The 19,843-nt window shown below is 35.2% G+C and overlaps 2 protein-coding genes across 20 annotated transcripts in view; both read left to right on the forward strand.

The window, feature by feature from the left end:
• TOPAZ1 (testis and ovary specific TOPAZ 1) overlaps positions 1-19,843 on the forward strand; it is a 324,534-nt gene that overhangs the window by 238,931 nt on the left and 65,760 nt on the right. For 11 of the 19 annotated variants that reach the window (XR_015734254.1, XR_015734257.1, XR_015734256.1 and 8 more), the window contains exons 1-6: positions 2,472-8,488; positions 10,331-10,398; positions 15,695-15,777; positions 16,419-16,486; positions 17,433-17,551; positions 18,089-18,174. Coding sequence is in view for 8 of the 19 variants with exons in the window: in XM_087894241.1 (XP_087750367.1) it covers positions 6,498-8,488; positions 10,331-10,398; positions 15,695-15,777; positions 16,419-16,486; positions 17,433-17,551; positions 18,089-18,174 (2,415 nt within the window). In the remaining 11 variants the exon portion in view is untranslated. Of the gene's footprint in view, positions 1-2,471; positions 8,489-10,330; positions 10,399-15,694; positions 15,778-16,418; positions 16,487-17,432; positions 17,552-18,088; positions 18,175-19,843 lie in introns of those variants that run through there. The other 8 variants (XM_087894245.1, XM_087894246.1, XM_087894247.1 and 5 more) reach the window with 4 other exon arrangements.
• Positions 3,519-6,423, forward strand: LOC132710183 (uncharacterized). Its single transcript, XM_060685833.2, has one exon. It carries the CDS (start codon positions 3,519-3,521, stop codon positions 4,737-4,739), a length of 1,221 nt encoding a protein of 406 aa, XP_060541816.1. The 3' UTR covers positions 4,740-6,423.

Genomic DNA, 19,843 nt, shown 5'->3' on the forward strand with positions numbered 1-19,843 from the left:
GTCAGTCTTCAATATTTTATTCTTGGAAAAGATGTGGAATCCAGCTTCAAATCAGCAAGATGTGGCTTCAGTTTTGCTTATTGGATACTTTAGTTCAGGAGTGTCAAACTGGTGGCCCACAGGCCAGATGAATCACGTGCAGGCCATGTCCACCCCAGCTCTGCTAGGGGAAAATATCGTGACACGTCATGTGACAGCAATGTGATGCTACATGTTTGATACCTGTGCTCTAGTTTAATAACAAGACAAATGTGAAATCAAAATGAAGATTATTTAACATAATAGAATAGAATTCTTTATTGGCCAAGTGTGATTGGACACACAAGGAATTTGTCTTTGGTGCATATGTTCTCAATGTACATATAAGATAAGATACACTAGTCAAGAATCACAGGACACAATACCCATTATTTAACATAAGTTATTCTTGTCTTGAAAACTCAGTTTTACTATATTTCTAGTTTCAGTTGATGACCTGAAAATTGAGTTCTTATTGGTGACTAGAAACTACTTTCTTCAGTTAAAGTAATGCATTCTATGCATTCAGTTTTTACAGATATCTAGAGAGATCTGCTATAGAGACACATTAGTTATATCCTATTTGGACTACTTAATTTGCTCTACACAGGCTGATTTGAATAGTGTGGAATATTCACTAGATCAAAACACAAGAACCAAACCACATGGAGCATTGTTACAACAGCTTTATTAGTTATCCATCCATTTCAGAAATTAATAAATAATTTTACTAAGTTATCTAAAATTTCCCAGTAAGCCTGCATGGTTGTTTGTCCAACCTAATCAGTTAGCTTAATGCTCATCAGACACTATAAAACATTGTCTAACTTTTTATCATTTAAAATTAGTTGCATACTTACTATAAACTAACCACTCAACTCTGAAGGCCTTAATAAAGTTATATATAGTTATATACATGCATACATACACAGAGGCACAAAGAAAATCTGCTGCTTTATTAGTTCAGGTAACCATGCTTATTGTGGAGCAGTGGTGGGATTCAGCCAGTTCGCACCACTTCGGGAGAACCGGTTGTTAACTTTCTGAGCAGTTTGGCAAACTGGTTGTTGGAAGAAATCATTAGGGCAGAGAACTGGTTGTTAAATTACTTGAATCCCACCACTGAGTTACAAGATATAATTTTAACAGATACATTGTGTGCTATTTGTTTAATTTTAAATAAAATATGAGGCTGCTTTACAGCATAGAGATGGGATAAACTGTAAGCCCATTTAATTATTCATAACATGGACAAAAGGGATAGTTCTCTCCTTTTCTCACACCAGGAGTGTTCAAGAGTTTTCAGTGACATATACAGGCATTTGATGTATCAGAGACAAAAGCCATCTTCCAGATCCAAGACAATGAACTGAATAAATTATACTTCAGTTAACCTTATTTGAGTTATATCCAATCTTTTATCTAGGAGCTCAATGTAGCATTTTTTATTTTAAAAAATGATATGCCCTCCCCAAACTTATGAGTCTAGGTGGCATATAGTGTGCAGTTCTGCATACTTTCCCAGAACAGCCCTGTGAGATCCACTTGCCACAGTCATTAAGAAAAATATTATGGCAATAAAATTGTACACTGAATGTATAATTAATGTCCAATATGATGGGTTTATCTTCATCCAGAATCGACTCAGTAAGAGCCATATTCTGTATTCTAGCCTACAGCTCCGAACTGGAGTTCCCTTGATCATTGCAGTGGGCCATTGCCTTGGGGGACGACAGGAGTCGAAACTGTCGGTAGTCCAGACCAATATGGACTACTGAACTATTTATATTGATAAAGCTGAGTTCAGGCCTTTCTAGCATACTCGCGAAGACTAAAGATCAGTATTACCAAAGTTGGATTTTTAAAATTGGTGCGTTGTGACCGCGAAATCGGTTTTCTAATGAAACCCCGTTAACAACTCTACTAAAGACACATCTCTCTTCTCGTCCTACTAAATAAACCCAGTTCCCAAGAGACCAGGTACGTCCCAGTTCTTTAAAAGCAAACGGGCAAGAAAAGGAGGAAGGGGCTTATTGACAGAACCTCCCCCCCCCCTTTTTTTTTTTTTCTTTATAGGTTCTGCTGTACGCCAAGAGCAGGCCGGCGCGGGGACGAGGAAAGTGAACGGCCCGATATCCCCGCGCGCCATTTTAAGCGCAAATCTCGCGTCCTTCTGTTCAAGATTGTTGTCACACAAAGTACTCTCTTTGTTAAAATAGCAGGAATAGGAGGCGAAACGTTTTGTATTCACTCTCTTGAATGCCATAATAGGCATACCAAGGTAGTAACACTCAACCGACCCACCCCACCCTCAACAGATACGCAGTCTAATTCTTCCAGGCGCGCCCAAACTCTCGTATGAGGGAAAAACCACTAATTTTCTCGCCCCCTTACTTTTTCCCTCCTGAAGCGCGTGCGTGCAACGCCCGCTGCGACAAGAGGGGTGTGGAGTCGGCGGACGGCAGCAGCTTTGGCTGGGCCCGGAACGAGAGGGGAGTTTAATTAGGGCAACCTGGCTTGGTTTTTAAGGTGGTAATTGAGTTTGGGGGATGGGGGTGGAAGGAAATTATCTGTGGTTCCTGTGGTTAGGGGACTTCTCAATACAGCTTTTTGCATTGTTCGCTTTACAGTAATTCAAATAATGTTCCTTCGGATTTATTGACGGCGCGGTGCGCAAAAGTTGCGAATTGGGGAATCTGCGTAGGCAGTAGAGAAGTGGCCTCTCCGCTTTCTTCTGGAGAAGAGTCTACGCAAACTCGGCTACTTTTCAGCATCTGGACAGACATCCTCCCAGTTGTCTTAAAGCCTTCAGTATCTCATAAATTAAGAGGATAGAAGCAGGCTCTGTTTTTTGAAGACAACATATTTATCTCTCTTTCTCCTAATTCCCTCCTTTCCCCCTTTCAGTTATAGCATCCCCCAAAAAGAAACTGGGTTAATGTATAGTGTCTTTACTTGAATGGCTTTCTTAATGCTGTCTTTAAATGTTTATTTCTTCTTTTACAAAAACGAACTAAAACAATTAAGGTTGAGCTTATTTGGAAACAAAACCACTAGCAATTCTTATATTGTAATTATGTTGACCAAAGAATTTAAGTCTATAGTTTTGGTGAGCCATAGCTGAATGCAGGAAGCTCACAATTGGCTTCCTGAAAAGCTCATTTGTTTCTAAGGTTTTACCAGCACATTTTGCCTATTCTGTTGCCTAAAATTAATTCAGATATATTAGAAAATTAATCCATAGTGCATTTAATTTTGTTTGTTACTAGAAGTTGGGATGGAAACCGGAATTGAACAGACAACATCTCTGATAGATAACTAAAAAAAATGAGAGTAGGGACAGTGACCAATTGTTCTCTTTGCTGTTTCCAGTAAAATCTCATAATTTAAGTAAGCAATACATTCCTACTTCTGAAACAGTCATAAAAGATAAGGATCAGCAGAACAGGAATTTTGTCTCTGAGGAAAGAGAGAAGAGAAGTTGCCATAATATAGACATTATGCCAGTCAGCTGTGACTACATTCTAAACATTAAATTGGAAGATGAGGTTTTGATAAAAGGAAGAGAATCAAAGAAGAGAGTATCAAGTGTGATGAAAAGGGAACATGATGTTGCTTTGCAAAATACACTGCAATCAGAGGGTAGGAAAAGAAAGCGTAGGAGTTCTTCATTGGAAGTGGGATCTCAAGGAGACATTGTCATAGAAAAAATATATACTAGTTCTTTACTAGAACATGAAGAAAAATTCCTAAGTTTCACAAAAAATGCAAAGAATTTAAAGAAAAAATGCAAACATTCCTTGATAATGAGAGGATTACACAAGGAAATGGAAACTGTAACTGAAAAGGATGAGACTTCAATAATAATTAATTTAGGCTCTGAAAAAGTATCAGGAAACCTGCAAAAAAGCCACAGCCATTTAGCCTCAGAATCAAAACTTCAGCATAAAACACGGAATTTTAGGAAGAGAATTAAACCAATTTGGCCAGAACAAAAGCAGAACAGAAGTCAAAAAGTAAAAAGAAACATAACTGAGAAGCATGGTAATTCAGTAATGATAGATTTAGGGTCTGAAAAAGCATCGGAAAACCTGCAGAAAAGCTGTAGCTGCATAGTCTCACAATTGCGACTTCAGCAGAAAACATGGACTTTTAGGGAGAGGATTAAACCAGCTTGGCCAGAACAAAAGCAGGACAGAAGTCAGAGAATAAAGAGAGGCATATGTAAGTTAGAATGTATCATACAGAACATAAGTGTATTAAAATATAGAGAACATTTCCCAAAATTGCAGGTATATGTAAAGTACCCAGATAGTGTGAGGTCAGCTGCTGTGACACATTTTTCAAGTAACTATATAGAAGGATTAGAGAGTCTAATGAAAAATGCCATGGTGAATTTTGTAAAACAAAAAGAACTGACTGTCACAAAATTGCAGAAGAGTATAAAAGCTTCAAATAGACATAGGCAAGATTTATTAGATTCTATAGCAGACTTTGAAGAAAATAAATGCAGAAATAATGTAAAAGAAATAAATAGGATAGTAATACAAATATTTTCAAAATCAAAAATATATACAAGTGATGGTGAAAAACAAAGTTGGAAGTCCAAAAGAAGTGTTACAGACATTGTGGAATATATTTCAAAGAAGAAAATAACTAAAAAACAAATGGATTGTGTACCTAAAAAGAAGCTGTTGTTTACCAAAACAGGGAACTGGTAAGGAAGAGACAGATGGAAAGGATGAAATTGTGTCTTCAACTGATCTTAAAAAAGAAATCAAAACATTTAGTAAGGATGCTTATTCCCTTTTCATCTGAATATATGTCTTATGACTAGAGTTGATTTTCTTTTTTCGGATCTATTACTGCCTGCTTGAATCTAAATTTAAAAACTTTAAAATGACTTTCAAATTAAAATTGGGATAGTATAACTAGTAAAAAATTAAGTTTGGTTACATTTGCAATTGAAGTTAAAACATTTTACAATTTTAAACTTTCTCCAAGAAATGTTAGTCAAAGCTCCATGCTTGAAAGCAGGCATTTGAAACCGAGTCTCCTTCAAGTAGATCTGATTCCTGTTAATTTAATGTCCATGTCCATGCTGTTTCTTAAAATTTGGGAGTGATTTCTGTTTTGGATGGATTTTTAAAAATATTTCTCAGTTTAGCCAACCACTTTAGTATTTCATGATGATCTCTCACCCAACTACAACTATAATTAGGTCTGACCTGGTTTAGCTTTTTCAAGATCACATAGGACTTCTGTCTATCTAGACACTAATTCTTTATATATAGAATGAATAATCATGTCTGGGCACACTTGTACTGGGCACACTAGTACAGTTTGTATAAAGCTGCTTCTTTTATATTTTGGCTGGAAAATACAAACACTTCTAAAAACTAAAGTAGTAAAATGGCTTGGGGAACTGCAACAGTTCCTAAAATAATAAATTTGATTTGATTGAAAAGATTACCATTGAAAGGAGTGTAGTTAGAACTGAAACTTCAATAGCTTTTATTAATTCTCTTAAAGGTATCTTTTTTGGAGTCTGCTGCATTTTACACTAAATTAATGCTATATTATAATTAAAATTCCCTTGTGTAGCATGCATATATGCTTGCATAATTATTTATTTTAATGTTTAAATTACTTTATTAAATAAACATATGTAATAACCATATTACTATACAGATAATCCTTGACTTAACTATCCGTTGCTTAACAAGTGTTTAATATGACAGACTTTCCTAGAGATATTTATGACCCATCTTTACAGTTAATTGCAGCATTGTGTGGTCATATTGCCACAATTTGTTACTTTTTTGTCAGTTTTCAGCAAAAAAAACTCAGGGAAAATAGATACTTGAAAAAAACCCACTGCATTCACTTAATGGCCATTATAAAAATTGCTCTTATCTTCAAATCTAGACATGTGTTCTCTTGATTTACCATTGTAATTCCAGACTCAATTACAGTTATACGTTGAAGACTATCTGTACTAATTAAAATAGGACCTAGAATAAATTTAGATGATACAAGATAAGTTTCTGTCTCTAATGATGTTTTGTAGAATATGTATTTATAAATACCTTTTTTATAGTGAAGTATTATGTTGTACTTGAGAATATATTAAATATATTAATGATTATTTGTTTTTTTAATCAGGAGAAGATACCCTTGACATTTTAAGTAGACAATATGGAAGGCTGCCATATACAATTCTGAATACTTTAAAGAACTGCAATATAGAGACAGCATTAGAACAGTCTGCATGTCTACTAATAACTGAGGCAGATGTGATCAAGAACAAAAATTCTGTTAAACTTTGTTTTTGGAAGCAGACTAAAAACTATTGTAACACTACTTTTTCTATCACAAATACAGCATATCCAGAAAATTTTGACATAAGAATACTTGAAAAGAAAATTGAAAAAAGTGCATTGGTGAAGTATCAGAATGAAAGATTTGAATGGCTTCCTATGTATAATTTTCCGCCCTGCAAAAAGAGTCTAGTAGTAAAATCATTTGATCGTTGTAAGACGTTATTACAATCTACAGGTATCAAGCCTCAAAGCTATAAAATTAATTGTGGATTTCTGTATACTGCATTTGATCAAGGAAAATCCCTATCTTCTAAGGGTATGGGACAGAAAGAACTTAGTAGTATCCTTAATGTAATACATGATATAATCACACAAAAAGACATTTTGGTTTCAAGAGAAATGTTCCAACATACTAAAAGTCAACATGGAAAGCGAATCAAGAAAAATAAATTGTCCATGGATTTTAAAAAGCCAAGCAAAAAGCTAAAAATGCCAGAGAACCTAGAAGAATCATCAGTCATGAAAGTTCTCGTAAATGAGGATTTTTCCACAGAACATGGAATACCAATAGAAGAAAATACTGTTGCCGTAGATTCTGCAGTAATTTCAGAAAAACTAGATTATAATGACACAAATATCTTATCTTTACTTGATTGTATACCTGATTTTAGTCTCGAGCTGCCTTCTCAAAATCAAGTTGCCACCATGTCTAGCAATGAAACAGCAGACCAAGAGCACTTCATTACATACGGTTACAGTATTTTTGAGAAATCGGTAGTTCTCGAAACAGACAAGAATGAATTAAAAGAAATAGAGGCATTTATTGACTTCAGTAAAATAGATGAAAAGAAATCCATAGCGGAGACACTGGATAGTGAAAAAAGTATGATCTGTAATAGTAATGCTACTCCCTACATGAAAAGAAAAAGGACATGTAACATAAAAATTAAAAAAACTGGTAGGAAGCTGCAACTGTATAGCTGTCAAAGGGCAATCCCAATTAGTGGTAAAAATATATGGCCTCGTGAATCATGCACAAGGACATCCTTGTGGGTTTGTAAAAATCATGCATGGGATTCACATAGAGGATATTTAGAAGATACTGATTCAGTAACAAAATGCAGCAAATTGGAGGTTCATAAACCATTGGTAGATAGTTGTAAAATATCTATAAATACAATGGAATGTGTTGTTGAAAGCCCATTTTCAGACTGCATATTGCATGTAGGCAAGATACTTTCACCTATTACTGAGAATAGGTTTTCTTATAATATGGAAAGATCTAAACAAAGTACACTTGGTACTGAAATTGTAAAATCAAAAGTGATTTTGAATTTATTAAGGAAAGAAGTCAAAGAAAAAAGTATAAATATTCAGAATAACTCATTTGCAGGCATTAGGAAAAAGAGGATAGATAATCCAAAAGCATCAGTTACCAAACAAAAAACAGTGTTGAAAAATTTGACATCAGGAACTTTGTCAAATTTCAAAATTCCTTTACTTAAGGGTAAAGGTAATTTTAGAAAACTAGAAACTGAAACATCATCCCAAAAAAATACTGGCAATTCTTCAAATGTTTTAGAGAACGCTCTTTCTCTAAAAGAAGCTAGAATTAAAGTGGCTTCATCTGACAAAAATTCTAGCTCACAAATCCTATCAGAACAGGAGAATTATATGTCTGGACTGGAAAAATACATACATCAATTCAACAGTGATATTTCTGAAAATGTTTCTAAAAAGAGAAGAATTTGTAATATTTTTGAGAATACTTCACATAAGAATAAACTAAAATCACCAACTTTGAATGCTACTCCTTTCTCTTTGAGTACTGGAAACATAGAGGAACAAATGCTAAATTCTGCTTTGGCCTCAGAAATTATTGATAAAGTTAATGTCAACAATAAGTTGGCACAGAACAAAGATGATATTTGTGCAGATATTCCTAAGGTTTATGAAGATGATATTCTTGTAATTGATGTTATTCAAGATGATCCTGACCTGTTTGGAGATAATGTTGAGCAAGAAGATGACTATGCAAAGATTCATAATACTAAAAAAATGCATAGCAGTCACTTTTCAAAAAAAGATCTGGAATGGAAATCGAAATCATCTCAACTTTCAAAAAGCAAGAAATTGAAATGCATTAGGTAGGCTTGTTGCTTCGAATTTTGTGTGTGTGTGTGTGTTTATTTATGGTGTGGCTTTTCTTAAAGTACAATTCAAAGATTTTTAAGAAAACAAAATCTTAGAACTATAGAATATGAAGTGATCTAGTAAAAGTGGTGTGATGAATTAGAATTTGGGAGTTGGGAGGATAATCAAGAGTATACCTTATTCCTACACTATATTAAAATTGTTCACAGAGAAATTTGAAGCATGTCAACGGTAATTGTAAAACAAACGTCTTCTAATAGGATTTTATATGATTGTTTTGTTTTAAATATGCAATAGCACTTACCTATAGTAAAGAATCTAGCTATTTATGTTCAGACATATTTGGGTTCATATTCACATTATTACACATTACAGATAGGAAAAAGTACAAAATAGAGTATATTCTTAAATGTTAAGATTTAAATACAAATTATTTTGCTTTTTTTTTTTTTTTTCATTTAAACATCTAGCTCAGGGGTGTCAAATTCAAGGCCTGGGGCCCAGATCTGGCCTATGGGGTGCTTAGATCTGGCCCGCAGGGCCATCCTTGAAACAGTGAAGGACCAATCCGTGGTGCCTCTGCCAGTGAAAACAGCTTGGGAGGGCCGTGTGAGGCTCTGTTTTCGCTGGTAGACGGTTGCAGGAGGCTGCCACAGCCGAAAACAGAGCTTGAGAGCCCGTTGTTGCTGGCAGAGCGCTCAAGCTACCATAGGCACTCCCGACACTAGTGGCGTTAAACTGGCCATGCCCACCCTAGCCCCCAAGGTCAAACACAACCCTGATACGGCCCTCAATGAGATTGAGTTTGACATCCATGACCTAGATAAATCTTCATGCCTAAATGGTATGTCAAGTAGTGCAATAACATCCATTTTAGATGGTACAAATGGTAATGAATTATCATAGTTTCAGTATTCCAGGTTTGACTCTTGTGAGATAAGGTTATACAATAAAAGTGCCTAATTTTAGAGAGGAACACTTAATGTTTGTCTTCAGAACAATTCTCCAGAATTATTGTGTGTGTGGTGTGTGTGCAATTTTTTCTGAAATACTAAAACATTTAATGAAAGACAAGCATAACAAAAGAACCAACTTAGAAAACATTTAACTTTGTCTTTAAAATAATAAAATATTGCATGCATGCATCACATCAACAGTTCAAACTAAGATGTTATTTGTATGACCCTTGATAGAATACTTTCTTGCCCACAAGATCCACATTCATCTCCAAACTATTTCCTTCAGATTCTTAAAGGGCTACTCTCATTTATTTGTTCTTGATGTTACTTCATCTTCCAGATGATATTTCTTTATTTAAGTGGCGTTTTCTGAACAAATTAGTTGGAAATATAAGAGTAGTTTATTTCTTGGTTATTCAGTACTTGCATCTGATCCCATATTATTCCTGAACTAAGTTGCATGTATTTGTTATAATGATTGAAGTTGATGAAATTGCTGTATGTATAGCTTCTACATATAATGAATTTGGTGTAGTGCAGGGGTCTCCAAACTGTAGCTTTGGGCTACATCTACCCCCCTGAAAGGTTCCTTCCAGCCTGCCAGCTCCTCCATGTGCTGTGCTCTGATCCTTCCCAAACAGCGCAGGGAGAGAAAGCAGGGTTATATTCATCATTGTTTGGAAAGGAAAGTAGGATTCCCTTGATTTCTCCAATTCGGGAGAAGGGGTATTGCAAGCCAGCTGGAGAGTTGCTGGATGAGGAAGAGGAAGCATAAATTATGAGTAAAATAGAGTGTTATGCTGTGCTGTTTTAGTAGAATGATAAGGGCTTGATAATACAATTTTCCTTAAATTTTATAAAATCTTTCATTTACAGAGACAGCCTCATTCAAGATTATGAAACACTGAAATTGGATGAAAATGCTGATGGTTTGGTGATACAAGGTAAAGAGATTAAAATGCAGAAATGGAGACAAAATAGTTTACATAATTTTTGACAACATAGTTAATTTGCATAATTGTGTAATAAATAAATTGATGTATATAATATACAACATGTATGTATAATGCATAGATCTAGCAATGGTCCAGACAGATTTTGGAAAGAATAGATTACGTGTTAGTTTATAGGGAAAGTCCAAACAGAAATATGGTCATTATAAGATAGTCCTTGACTTGGGACCATTTGATGACTATTCAAAGTTATGACAACCTCAGAAAAAATGCTTTATCTATACTTGCACTCATTTTTGGTTCTTTTATTTTAAAAAAAATCAAAATTTCAAAAAAAAATTAAAAAAAACATTAAAAACATTTTAATGTTTTCTTTAAAACAAATAAAAACTAACAGATGAGAATTGAATAGAATAACTTTATTGTCACTTTGATTGTACACTAATCGGCATACATTAAAATGAAATTTCGTTGCATACAGTTCTCAAAGGATTACCACCTCCAATATATACTACATAACCATGACAAAATACATACATACATACATACATACATACATACATACATACATACATAGTCTAGTTCGTACATGTCGAGAAAAACAAATCTTGTAAATTTGGGTGGATGGCATAGGGAACAAAGCTGTTACAGAATCTGGTAGTCTTGCTAGAAATGCTTCAGAACTTCCTCCCAAAGGGGAGCAACAGAAACAGACCGTAAAGTGGGTGTGTATGGGTCTCTAACAATGCTTTGAGCTCTAAGCACATAGTGCTTATAAGCAGTTTATAAGATGAATTACGGGGAGCAAGCTTCCTATAATCATCTCAGCTGTCCTTATCACTCTGTATGGACTTTCTCTCTGATGCACTGCTGCCACCAAACCAAACAGTGATGTAGTTTGTTAAAACGCTCTCAATCGTGCCTCTAAAAGGTGGCCAGGACAGAAGGAAAAATATGTGCTGGTTTTCATCCTTCACTAAGGATGATGTGTGGGGAGACCAAATCAGATTGTTAGTTTTCTGCACCCACAGATACTTACCGTATTTTCCGGTGTATAAGATGACTTTTTAACACATGAAAATCTCAAAAGTTGGGGGTCATCTTATACGCCAGGTGTCGTTCTCCTGTAACCAGGCAGACCAGCCTGAAAGGCTCTGACGAGCCTTAAATGGCTCTGATGAGCCAGGCTCTGACCATCCCAGCTGAGTTGCCTGCTGGGATCGCCAGAGCAATTTAAAAGGAAAAAACTTTTTTTCTTTTACATGGCTCTGGCGATCCAAGCTCTGGCGATCCCAGCTGAGTTGCCTGCTAATCAGGCAACTCAGCTTGGATCGCCAGAGTCATGTAAAAGGAAAAACCTTTTTTCTTTTACATGGCTCTGGCGATCCAAGCTCTGGCGATCCTAGCTGAGTTGCCTGCTAATCAGGCAACTCAGTTTGGATCGCCAGAGCCATGTAAAAGGAAAAAAGTTTTCCCCCTCCAGCTTGCTTATCTTAGCTGCTAGTCGCAACGCTTGCCTTGCTTCGCTTGCCTGCAATCCATTTCATCAGCAAGCAACTCCCTACCTGCAATCAAGCAGGCAGAGAGTTGTGGACTTCAACTTCCAGAATTCCTCAGCCAGCAAAGCGAAGCTGGCTGAGGAATTCTGGGAGCTGAAGTCTACAAGTCTTAAAGTTGCCAAGGTTGGAGACCCCTGTTCTATTGGGTAAGTTTTTTCCCCTTTGGGAGCTTTAAAAAAAATAGTTAATTGGGGGTTTTTTTAGTTGTTCTTTTTTAGACCTAGCCATTTAAAGTTTAGGAAGTTTTAAATTTAGCTTTCATATAAAAATTAAAATAAAATAAAGTAAAATAATATTTGTGCAGCTTTCTGAGATTTAGTGTGTTTCTGTAGTGTTACTACTTCTGTACTGTTTCACAAAGCTGTATGTGAAATTTTGTGTGTGTAAAGTGTGAAAGTTGGGTTTTTGGGCTTTTTGTGGCTGTGTGAGGTTCCTGCTTGTTGCAGGGGCAATTTGGGTCTAGCACAGCTGCTTTTACATTGTGGGTGAGCCAGTTGATGTTTTTTAATTTTTATTTGGTGTGTGTTGGAAGAGGAGTAGTCTTATACGGCGAGTATAGCCCAAACCCTATATTTTAACAGGAAAAGTCGGGGGTCATCTTATACGCTCAGTCGTCTTATACACCGGAAAATACGGTAATACTGTTGACCACTTCTACAGTTGCATCCTTGACACTGAGTGGAGTATGACTATGCCAACTCTTTCTAAAATCTACAGTGATTTCCTTGGTTTTATCAACTTTTATAACCAGGTTACTTTAATTACATCAGTCCACCAAAGCCTTCACCTCTTCCCTATAAGCATCTTCACTGTCATCCCGGATAAGACCCACAACTTCCGTGTCATCCGCATACTTCACATGATTTGTAGCAGATTTGGCACAGCAGTCATGGATCATCAAAGTGAACAGTAGTGGACTCAAGACACAGCCCTGTGGGAAACCTGTACTCAAGGAGATGGAGTTGGAAACTTGGAAACATAGAAACATATTATCCCTCCAGTTGAATACTGATCAATACTACAATTTAATTCCCCATCCCTCGCAAAATAAGCCCCAAAATTTTTTAAAAAACTAATTCTATTTGTAAATTATTAACCTGTCATCTATATACTATATTAATGATAAAATAGTTAACAAGAACAATAATAATAAAAAAGGCAATATTAAAGTTTCCAAACCATCTGTTAACAAACTCTTTCTAATCAACTTGTAGAAAATTTATCACAGCATTTTATCATTCTAAATCATTCCAAGAGTTAACAGTAATTCTTCCTGAATTAAGTATTCACATTTGTTTCTTAATACCATCTCTTATCAATTGTCTGGTCAAACATAATAAATTGAATCTCCAAAGTCAGTCTATCTTCACAAAAAAAAGTCCAGATAAAATTGTTTTTCGATTAAATGTATAAAATCCATTCCCCAATGTCCTTCAGTCCTTTTGGAAAAAATCAATTTATCACTTCCCCCTCACTCAGGTTGCTTCTGTTATAAAAAAATGCTGGCTTGAAGGGGAGGGGTATGCAATCAGCTCAGTTCTAAGTCTGTACAGTCCATATTTCTTTCCAACAGATCTCCTGCTTTCAAATCACATTCTTTCTGGGGACCTAATTTATTAAGAGCTACAGACATCTGAATATTTTCTACAACTATTATCAGTTCATCAAACTTTTGAAAAAATCTTTTAACTAAGGGTGTTTTTTCAGTTACCAGCCACATCCTGTACTTGCACTTATGAAGGTCATACCTCTCCCACACATGTGTGATCATAATTTGGGCACTTGGCAACTGGCTCACATTTACATCTGATGAGCAGCTTACAGTCATGTGATGATGATTTGCAATCTTTTTCAGCTTTTTGCCAAAAAAATCCCTTGGGGAAGTTGGATTTGCTTAACAATCAACCATGTGATTCACTAAAAGATTGGTGATTTGCTATTTGACCATGGTAAAAATAGTTGTAAAATCGGGTTCAGTCATATAATATTTATGACTGCATTTACGATTACTTTGGAATTATGAGTTCTTCAGATATCTAAAAATCCTGTAAGGTTTTATATGCTTTAAACTCATGCTTTTCTATTAGCAAAATATGTTATTTTTATCCCTAGTTATGGTTAAATTTTCTTTTTCCAAAACATTCTGAAATTTATAATAAGTTTAAAGTGTATAAAACCTGACAGGACTCAGGGGTAATAGAATAATGAGATATCTTAGACACTGCCTACCAGAGCTGTTTTTACCTTGCCTGTTCAGATTCCTTATAGAATCCCTGCCTAAATTGTTTTACTATAATATCAGTTTCTTCTCATATGCTTTTTCAGCACACTATTCACTTTAGTTGTCTAATGTATTTTACTCAAGAAGTCCTTAATTTAAATAAGAACCGTAAAGAATCTCATATCTTATCCAAATGCCAATGTCAATTGAGAACTAACAATAATCAGCATATGGGACATAATTAACCATATTAAATTATATTGTTCTTTTGGTATGTTCCAGATTACAGTTTTATTTTTAAAACAGGTTCAGACTTAAAGTTGTTATCACAAGTCAATTGATAATCAATTGCATCCAATATTTATTACTTTTCAGTCCATTAATTAATAATTAACAGAAAATATATTGTAGGAAATAGATTTTTTGCCACCTAAAATTAGGGTTCCACAGAAATTTTATATGGTTCCAGAGAGACTAAGGGCAAAAATAAAGTTACTTGCATTTAGCCAATTTTAGATTAAAAGGCAAACAGGAGTTCTGGGATTTTTTAAAAAACTAAGGTTCCAACAGCTTGAAAAAGTTAAGAAACCCCAGTTTTAGAGAAACGTCGTTAACTGTTTTTGTATAAAAAGTTCTGGTCCAATTAACATGCAAGCCAAGCATACATTTTATGTATAATGCCATAATGCTCCCCTTGCCTGTGGTTTGCTTTGTATTTGTATAAAGTATTGCATTGTGTTCTAAATATAAAAGGAAAAGAAGCATGTAGATTATTAGCATTCTCCTCCTATTGGATTTGTTGCTAGGTACTGTGCTAGAATTAGGTTTTTCAACCTGTGAACCAGGACATAACCATATAATTAATTAATTAATGATTCTATACAGCTTAATTAAAAATGAGATCACTATATACTTTGTTTTTAGAGAATTAAGAATTCTGTAGTTTATTTGTAATTCTTGAGAATTTATCATATCTGAATTATGTCTGAATTTTTTTGAAACATTAAATTATAGCAATTCATAGGAACTTTAAATTGCATTCCAGTTAATGTTATTGTTTGGCCAACTATTTCCCCTTCTTTAATATGTGTATACTGTATGTGTACATGTGAAATTTAAAAATTAATTAAGATTTTAAAAATGTATTAACCTTTATTTTAAGAATTTTGACATATTAATCTCTATTGGAGCATTTAGGGCTTGATATCAAATGAGTTATGTAGTGACATATTCTCATGATAATTACAGCTTCATGTTTTGAATGGTATAAGTGGCAACCATTGATCAAATGATTAATAATGTCGTATCATCTGGTACCACAAGTTTCTTTCCAACATAGAGGTGTCATTTTAAATGTAGAGTTACTACTTTAGGAATTTTGGAAAATACCCATTTTTCAGTTAAGCATTCCGTTTCTAATGTTGCTGTAGTTTAGAAGTATACATGACATTCTTTTTCCCAATTGATGAAGTTAAGTTAGAGGCTCTAAATGGAATCAATTCTATAGGAGGAATATCAGAATCATCTCCTGAAGATGGACAGCTGTCAGAACCGAATAAACTTACCGAGGTTTTTGATACAGATGAAAAGGTATAGAAGTACATTGATTTTGTTGCATAATAATAATTCAATATGTAATGAATACTGCATTGGGGAAAGTTTATCTTTTACAAGTAATATGTTGCACTTTTTTACATATGTTTATATGTATATATTTTTCCCACTGAGATCAGTAGTTCTAATTCCAGGTAAATGTACAAAGATTTATAATGTAAAGGTTGCTGACATACTAACTTGGGAGAAAATTATCTAAAAGAAATGGGATTTACTTGGAGTTGACATGTATAGGTTTCAATTAGATACTGAAGATTAGATTGCTAAATATAAATATTTTTCCAAAGATTGTTTCTGATGTTCTGTGTGGAATCTATTGGTGCTATTAAATTTATTTTGACATATGAAGTATAGCAAAGGAATGAGAACATATATAATTTTTATTGTAACATGGCTTTGTTAATAAGATGAGCTGCATAATGAAGTTTTTGAATTACTTTTAGAGAGCTACTAGGAATATGCATATTGCTTTATTAAAATGTCCACTAGAAAATTATAGTACAAGAATATAATCAAAAAGAATTATTCCTGTAGTTCTTTTTAAGAATATGGATTACTTTTAAAACAAAAATCATTTCTAAATTTTATATAACTTTATTTTGATGTTCATTTTACAGTATGAATTTTCAAAGAAATTGCTTGCTATGCAAGAACAGAAAACAAATGTTCAAGACTTTGCAAAAATGTATGTATTCAGATAGTAATATTCAAATCAGTCTTAATTATGTGAAGGAAAAAACTTTCTCATATTTATTTTCGTTTAATTTTAAGATTTAAATTAGATGTCGGTTCCAAACATTAACTAACTGCTCAGAAACTCTTTAAAAAAACCTGTTTGAAAGTACATTCCCAGACTGAGAGCCATCAATAAAAGCAGTTTAGCCTCTTATGTTCTTTACTGTCATGGACTGAAGGGACAGCCAGAAAAAAGAGTTCTGAAACTCTACCATAAAATCTGTTAATTTTCACAAGTGAAAAGCTTTTATTTAGAAACTTGGATGCAGATATTTTAGATTTCCTTTAATTTATTGAAGTCATTGTAGCTAATACTTCTTAGAAATAGGTTATAAATTATATTAATATGTTCCAGTTGATCATTTTCAGTGTTATCTATATAGCTGTTATTTGAATTATTTGAAATTAAATTAATTTTGGAGGCAATCTCCACATACAAAGCATTGCAATTACTAAATATGGAAAAACGAGACAGTGGATAACTATACAGCTATCACTTTGCTTTGATTGCACTTAGCACATCAATTTCAGCTGCTTAATAATAGGTCATATCACAGATGTTGTTTGAGGAATTAAGATATACAACTAGCCAGTAAGGAAATATAACAATAAAGAAGGCTCTAAGATTGATTGATTGATGCAATTTGATTGAGCCAAACTCCGTTTCGCTCTGGGTAGCTGACATTGAAAAAGTGTTTTAAAAATACAAAATAAAAGTCCATTTGCTACTTTACCATGAATCAAGAAATTTATGTCCTTTAAGAGGAACATTTTTGCTTTTTTGAAAGGAAGGGGATACAGATTTACAGATTATAATAGTGCAAATTTAATAATGTAGTATTTTATTTTCTACATTAATAGTCATGTGAATATCTGTTTCTCCATCTGGAATATAGTGAGAATACCCTAACAATTGAACCTCTGAGCTGTGATCATCAATTGGAATTGTCATTTCCTACTGTGAAGGCCATTGTTCCTCAACAGCAAGACCCAGCACTAAAATCAAGGATGAATGGTATAAATTAATAATGTTTAAGTATTATATTATTTTTCTGTTGTATTACTTTTTCATCTACATATAAAGATCCTTTTCCTGTTCAACGTGTTATTTGAACATTTTTGAATTGTTCTATAAAGAAACTTGTAAGGTGATGTAATTATTTGATATGAATTATGCTTTAGAATTTCATAGGACTATTTGGAGAGGACAGAAAAGTAGTTCTATCCGTTATAACATAGACTTGGGGTATACTATAATGCCTGTCAAAATGTCTGTATAATAGAAGTTAATATAAATAACTGCACACTGTACTTATCTAGAGAATAATCATAAAAATGGTGTCAGCTTAAAACAAACAGCACTTATTTAACATAAAATAGTAACATTGGAGTGATAACATACATTTTTAATTGTTGGTTTTATACTTTGTTTTCTATCATAATTCTTGGAAAGAGTGTCAAATATAGAAATGAGAATTTCAGAGAAATATATTTAATTTAAGTATTATTTAATATATTTTTACATAAGCAGTTTTCTTATCTTCAACATTAGATTTCAGATTCCCAAGGAAATGTCCTCGTTTGCCCTTATCAACTACTAATAGTTATAAAACCTGGAAAGGAGAAAAACATCCAGGGGTAAGTTTCAGAACTTTATGTATTTATAACTAAGCTTAAACTAAGTCGTATTTAACAGTTTAAATATATTCAATTTGTCATTATCTCTAAAACAAACATAAATAATTTATATTTATGCAATAATTTATTACCACAACTTCTGAAAAGTTTGTCTAGAAAAATCTCTCAGTGATTACCACTCCAAATGTAAAAGATGTGATTTCTTTAATGGCCAAGAAGAGGGGTTTTTTTTTATCATAAAGATACTTGGAAAGACAAAAAATTAGGTTCACAAAGGATTCTAAATGATTTAAGACCTTTCTAGTGTCTTGCTAGAAACTTGCTGGAAAAAATAGCATATAATAAATTACTGTGTTTCTTCAAAAATAAGACCTACCCAGAAAATAAGCCCTAGCATGATTTTTCATGCTGTTCGCAATGTAAGTCTTACCCCCAAAATAAAACCCTAGTTAAGAGAGTCATTGGCAGGGGATGTAGCTGGTAGCCAGTATAGGAGGCAGCGAGAGCGTGCGCAGGGGCTGACAGTGTCTGGAAGCAGCTGCAACCCACCAGTCCCTTGGCTGATGCACTCTGGGACTGCGTAGCTACGTAGCACAGGTAAATCCCTCCAGGCAGCAGGGGGCAGCAGAGGCACAGGGGGAGGCATGCGATCCATCCACAGTCTTTGCTTGCAGAGTGTGCAGCAGAGCTGAAGGACGAGGTTGGATGGCAGGGCCTGAGAGAGCAAGGGCCATCCCCGCCCCATCACTTGCCAAGTCTCACGGCAGCAGCACCAGCAGAATCAGAGGCACAGGGATGGAGGAGTCACGTGATCCGGCCTGCCGGATGTGCAGCAGAGCTGCCCGTCCATCTGTCCATCTTTGCTTGCCTTCGGCTATGATGGGACAAGCAGCTGCGTGGCACATCCGGTAGGCCGAATTACATGCCTCCCCCACCCCGCCCACCCCATCCTGCTGCTTATTGGTGCTGCCACCACTAGGTGAGGCAAGGCAGGTGGCAGGGTGAGAGTGGCACCACACCGTGGCCCCTGCACACTCGCCACCAGCCATCCAACCTGGTCCTCCAGCTCTGCTGCACACTCCGCAAGCAAAGACAGACAATGGGACAGATCGTGTGCCTTCCCCCACTCCCATGCTTTTGTCTTCACCTGCTGTTTGGTGGGACTTACCCTCAAGGCTGTTTTCCCCCTTTTAAACCTGACCTCCTTTTCCAAAGGCTATCATCCAGAAGGAACAATCTCCTCCCCCTGGATCCAGCCAAGACAGAAGCTGCCCTTTGCATCTGCCAGTCAGCAAAGCGGTTCTTCATTTCATTTTCCTCTGCGGGGGCCCACCCAACCCCTATGGCCATTAAAATATCATTTGTTGGACTTACAAATAACCCTCTCTCCAAGTGCATTTCCACCTCAGCAAATCCAAGGGCTCCCTGCTGTAAACTCTCCCCGAGGCTGACACTTGGCTCTCACCATTACCACGCACGCACCCAATGAACCACAGTTGAGCTGCTCCATCCATTCACGGGATCTTAAAGGGACACGGCTCTGATTTATTGCTTTTTATGTTCCCCCTCCCGTTTTGAGACAATGGAACAGCTTCTCTTCCCAAAACAATTGAGCCCAACACTACCGGGAGAGTTGCAAAATTAACCCGAACATGGCACAAGGAACAGC

The sequence above is a fragment of the Pantherophis guttatus genome, chromosome 4, assembly GCF_059756535.1.
Source record: "Pantherophis guttatus breed Tessera chromosome 4, ASM5975653v1, whole genome shotgun sequence".
Taxonomy (NCBI): Eukaryota; Metazoa; Chordata; class Lepidosauria; order Squamata; family Colubridae; genus Pantherophis; species Pantherophis guttatus.

Excerpts from the sequence above, each read along its gene's own strand:
- LOC132710183 (XM_060685833.2), top strand. The coding sequence starts at position 3,519 with ATGCCAGTCAGCTGTGACTACATTCTAAACATTAAATTGGAAGATGAG.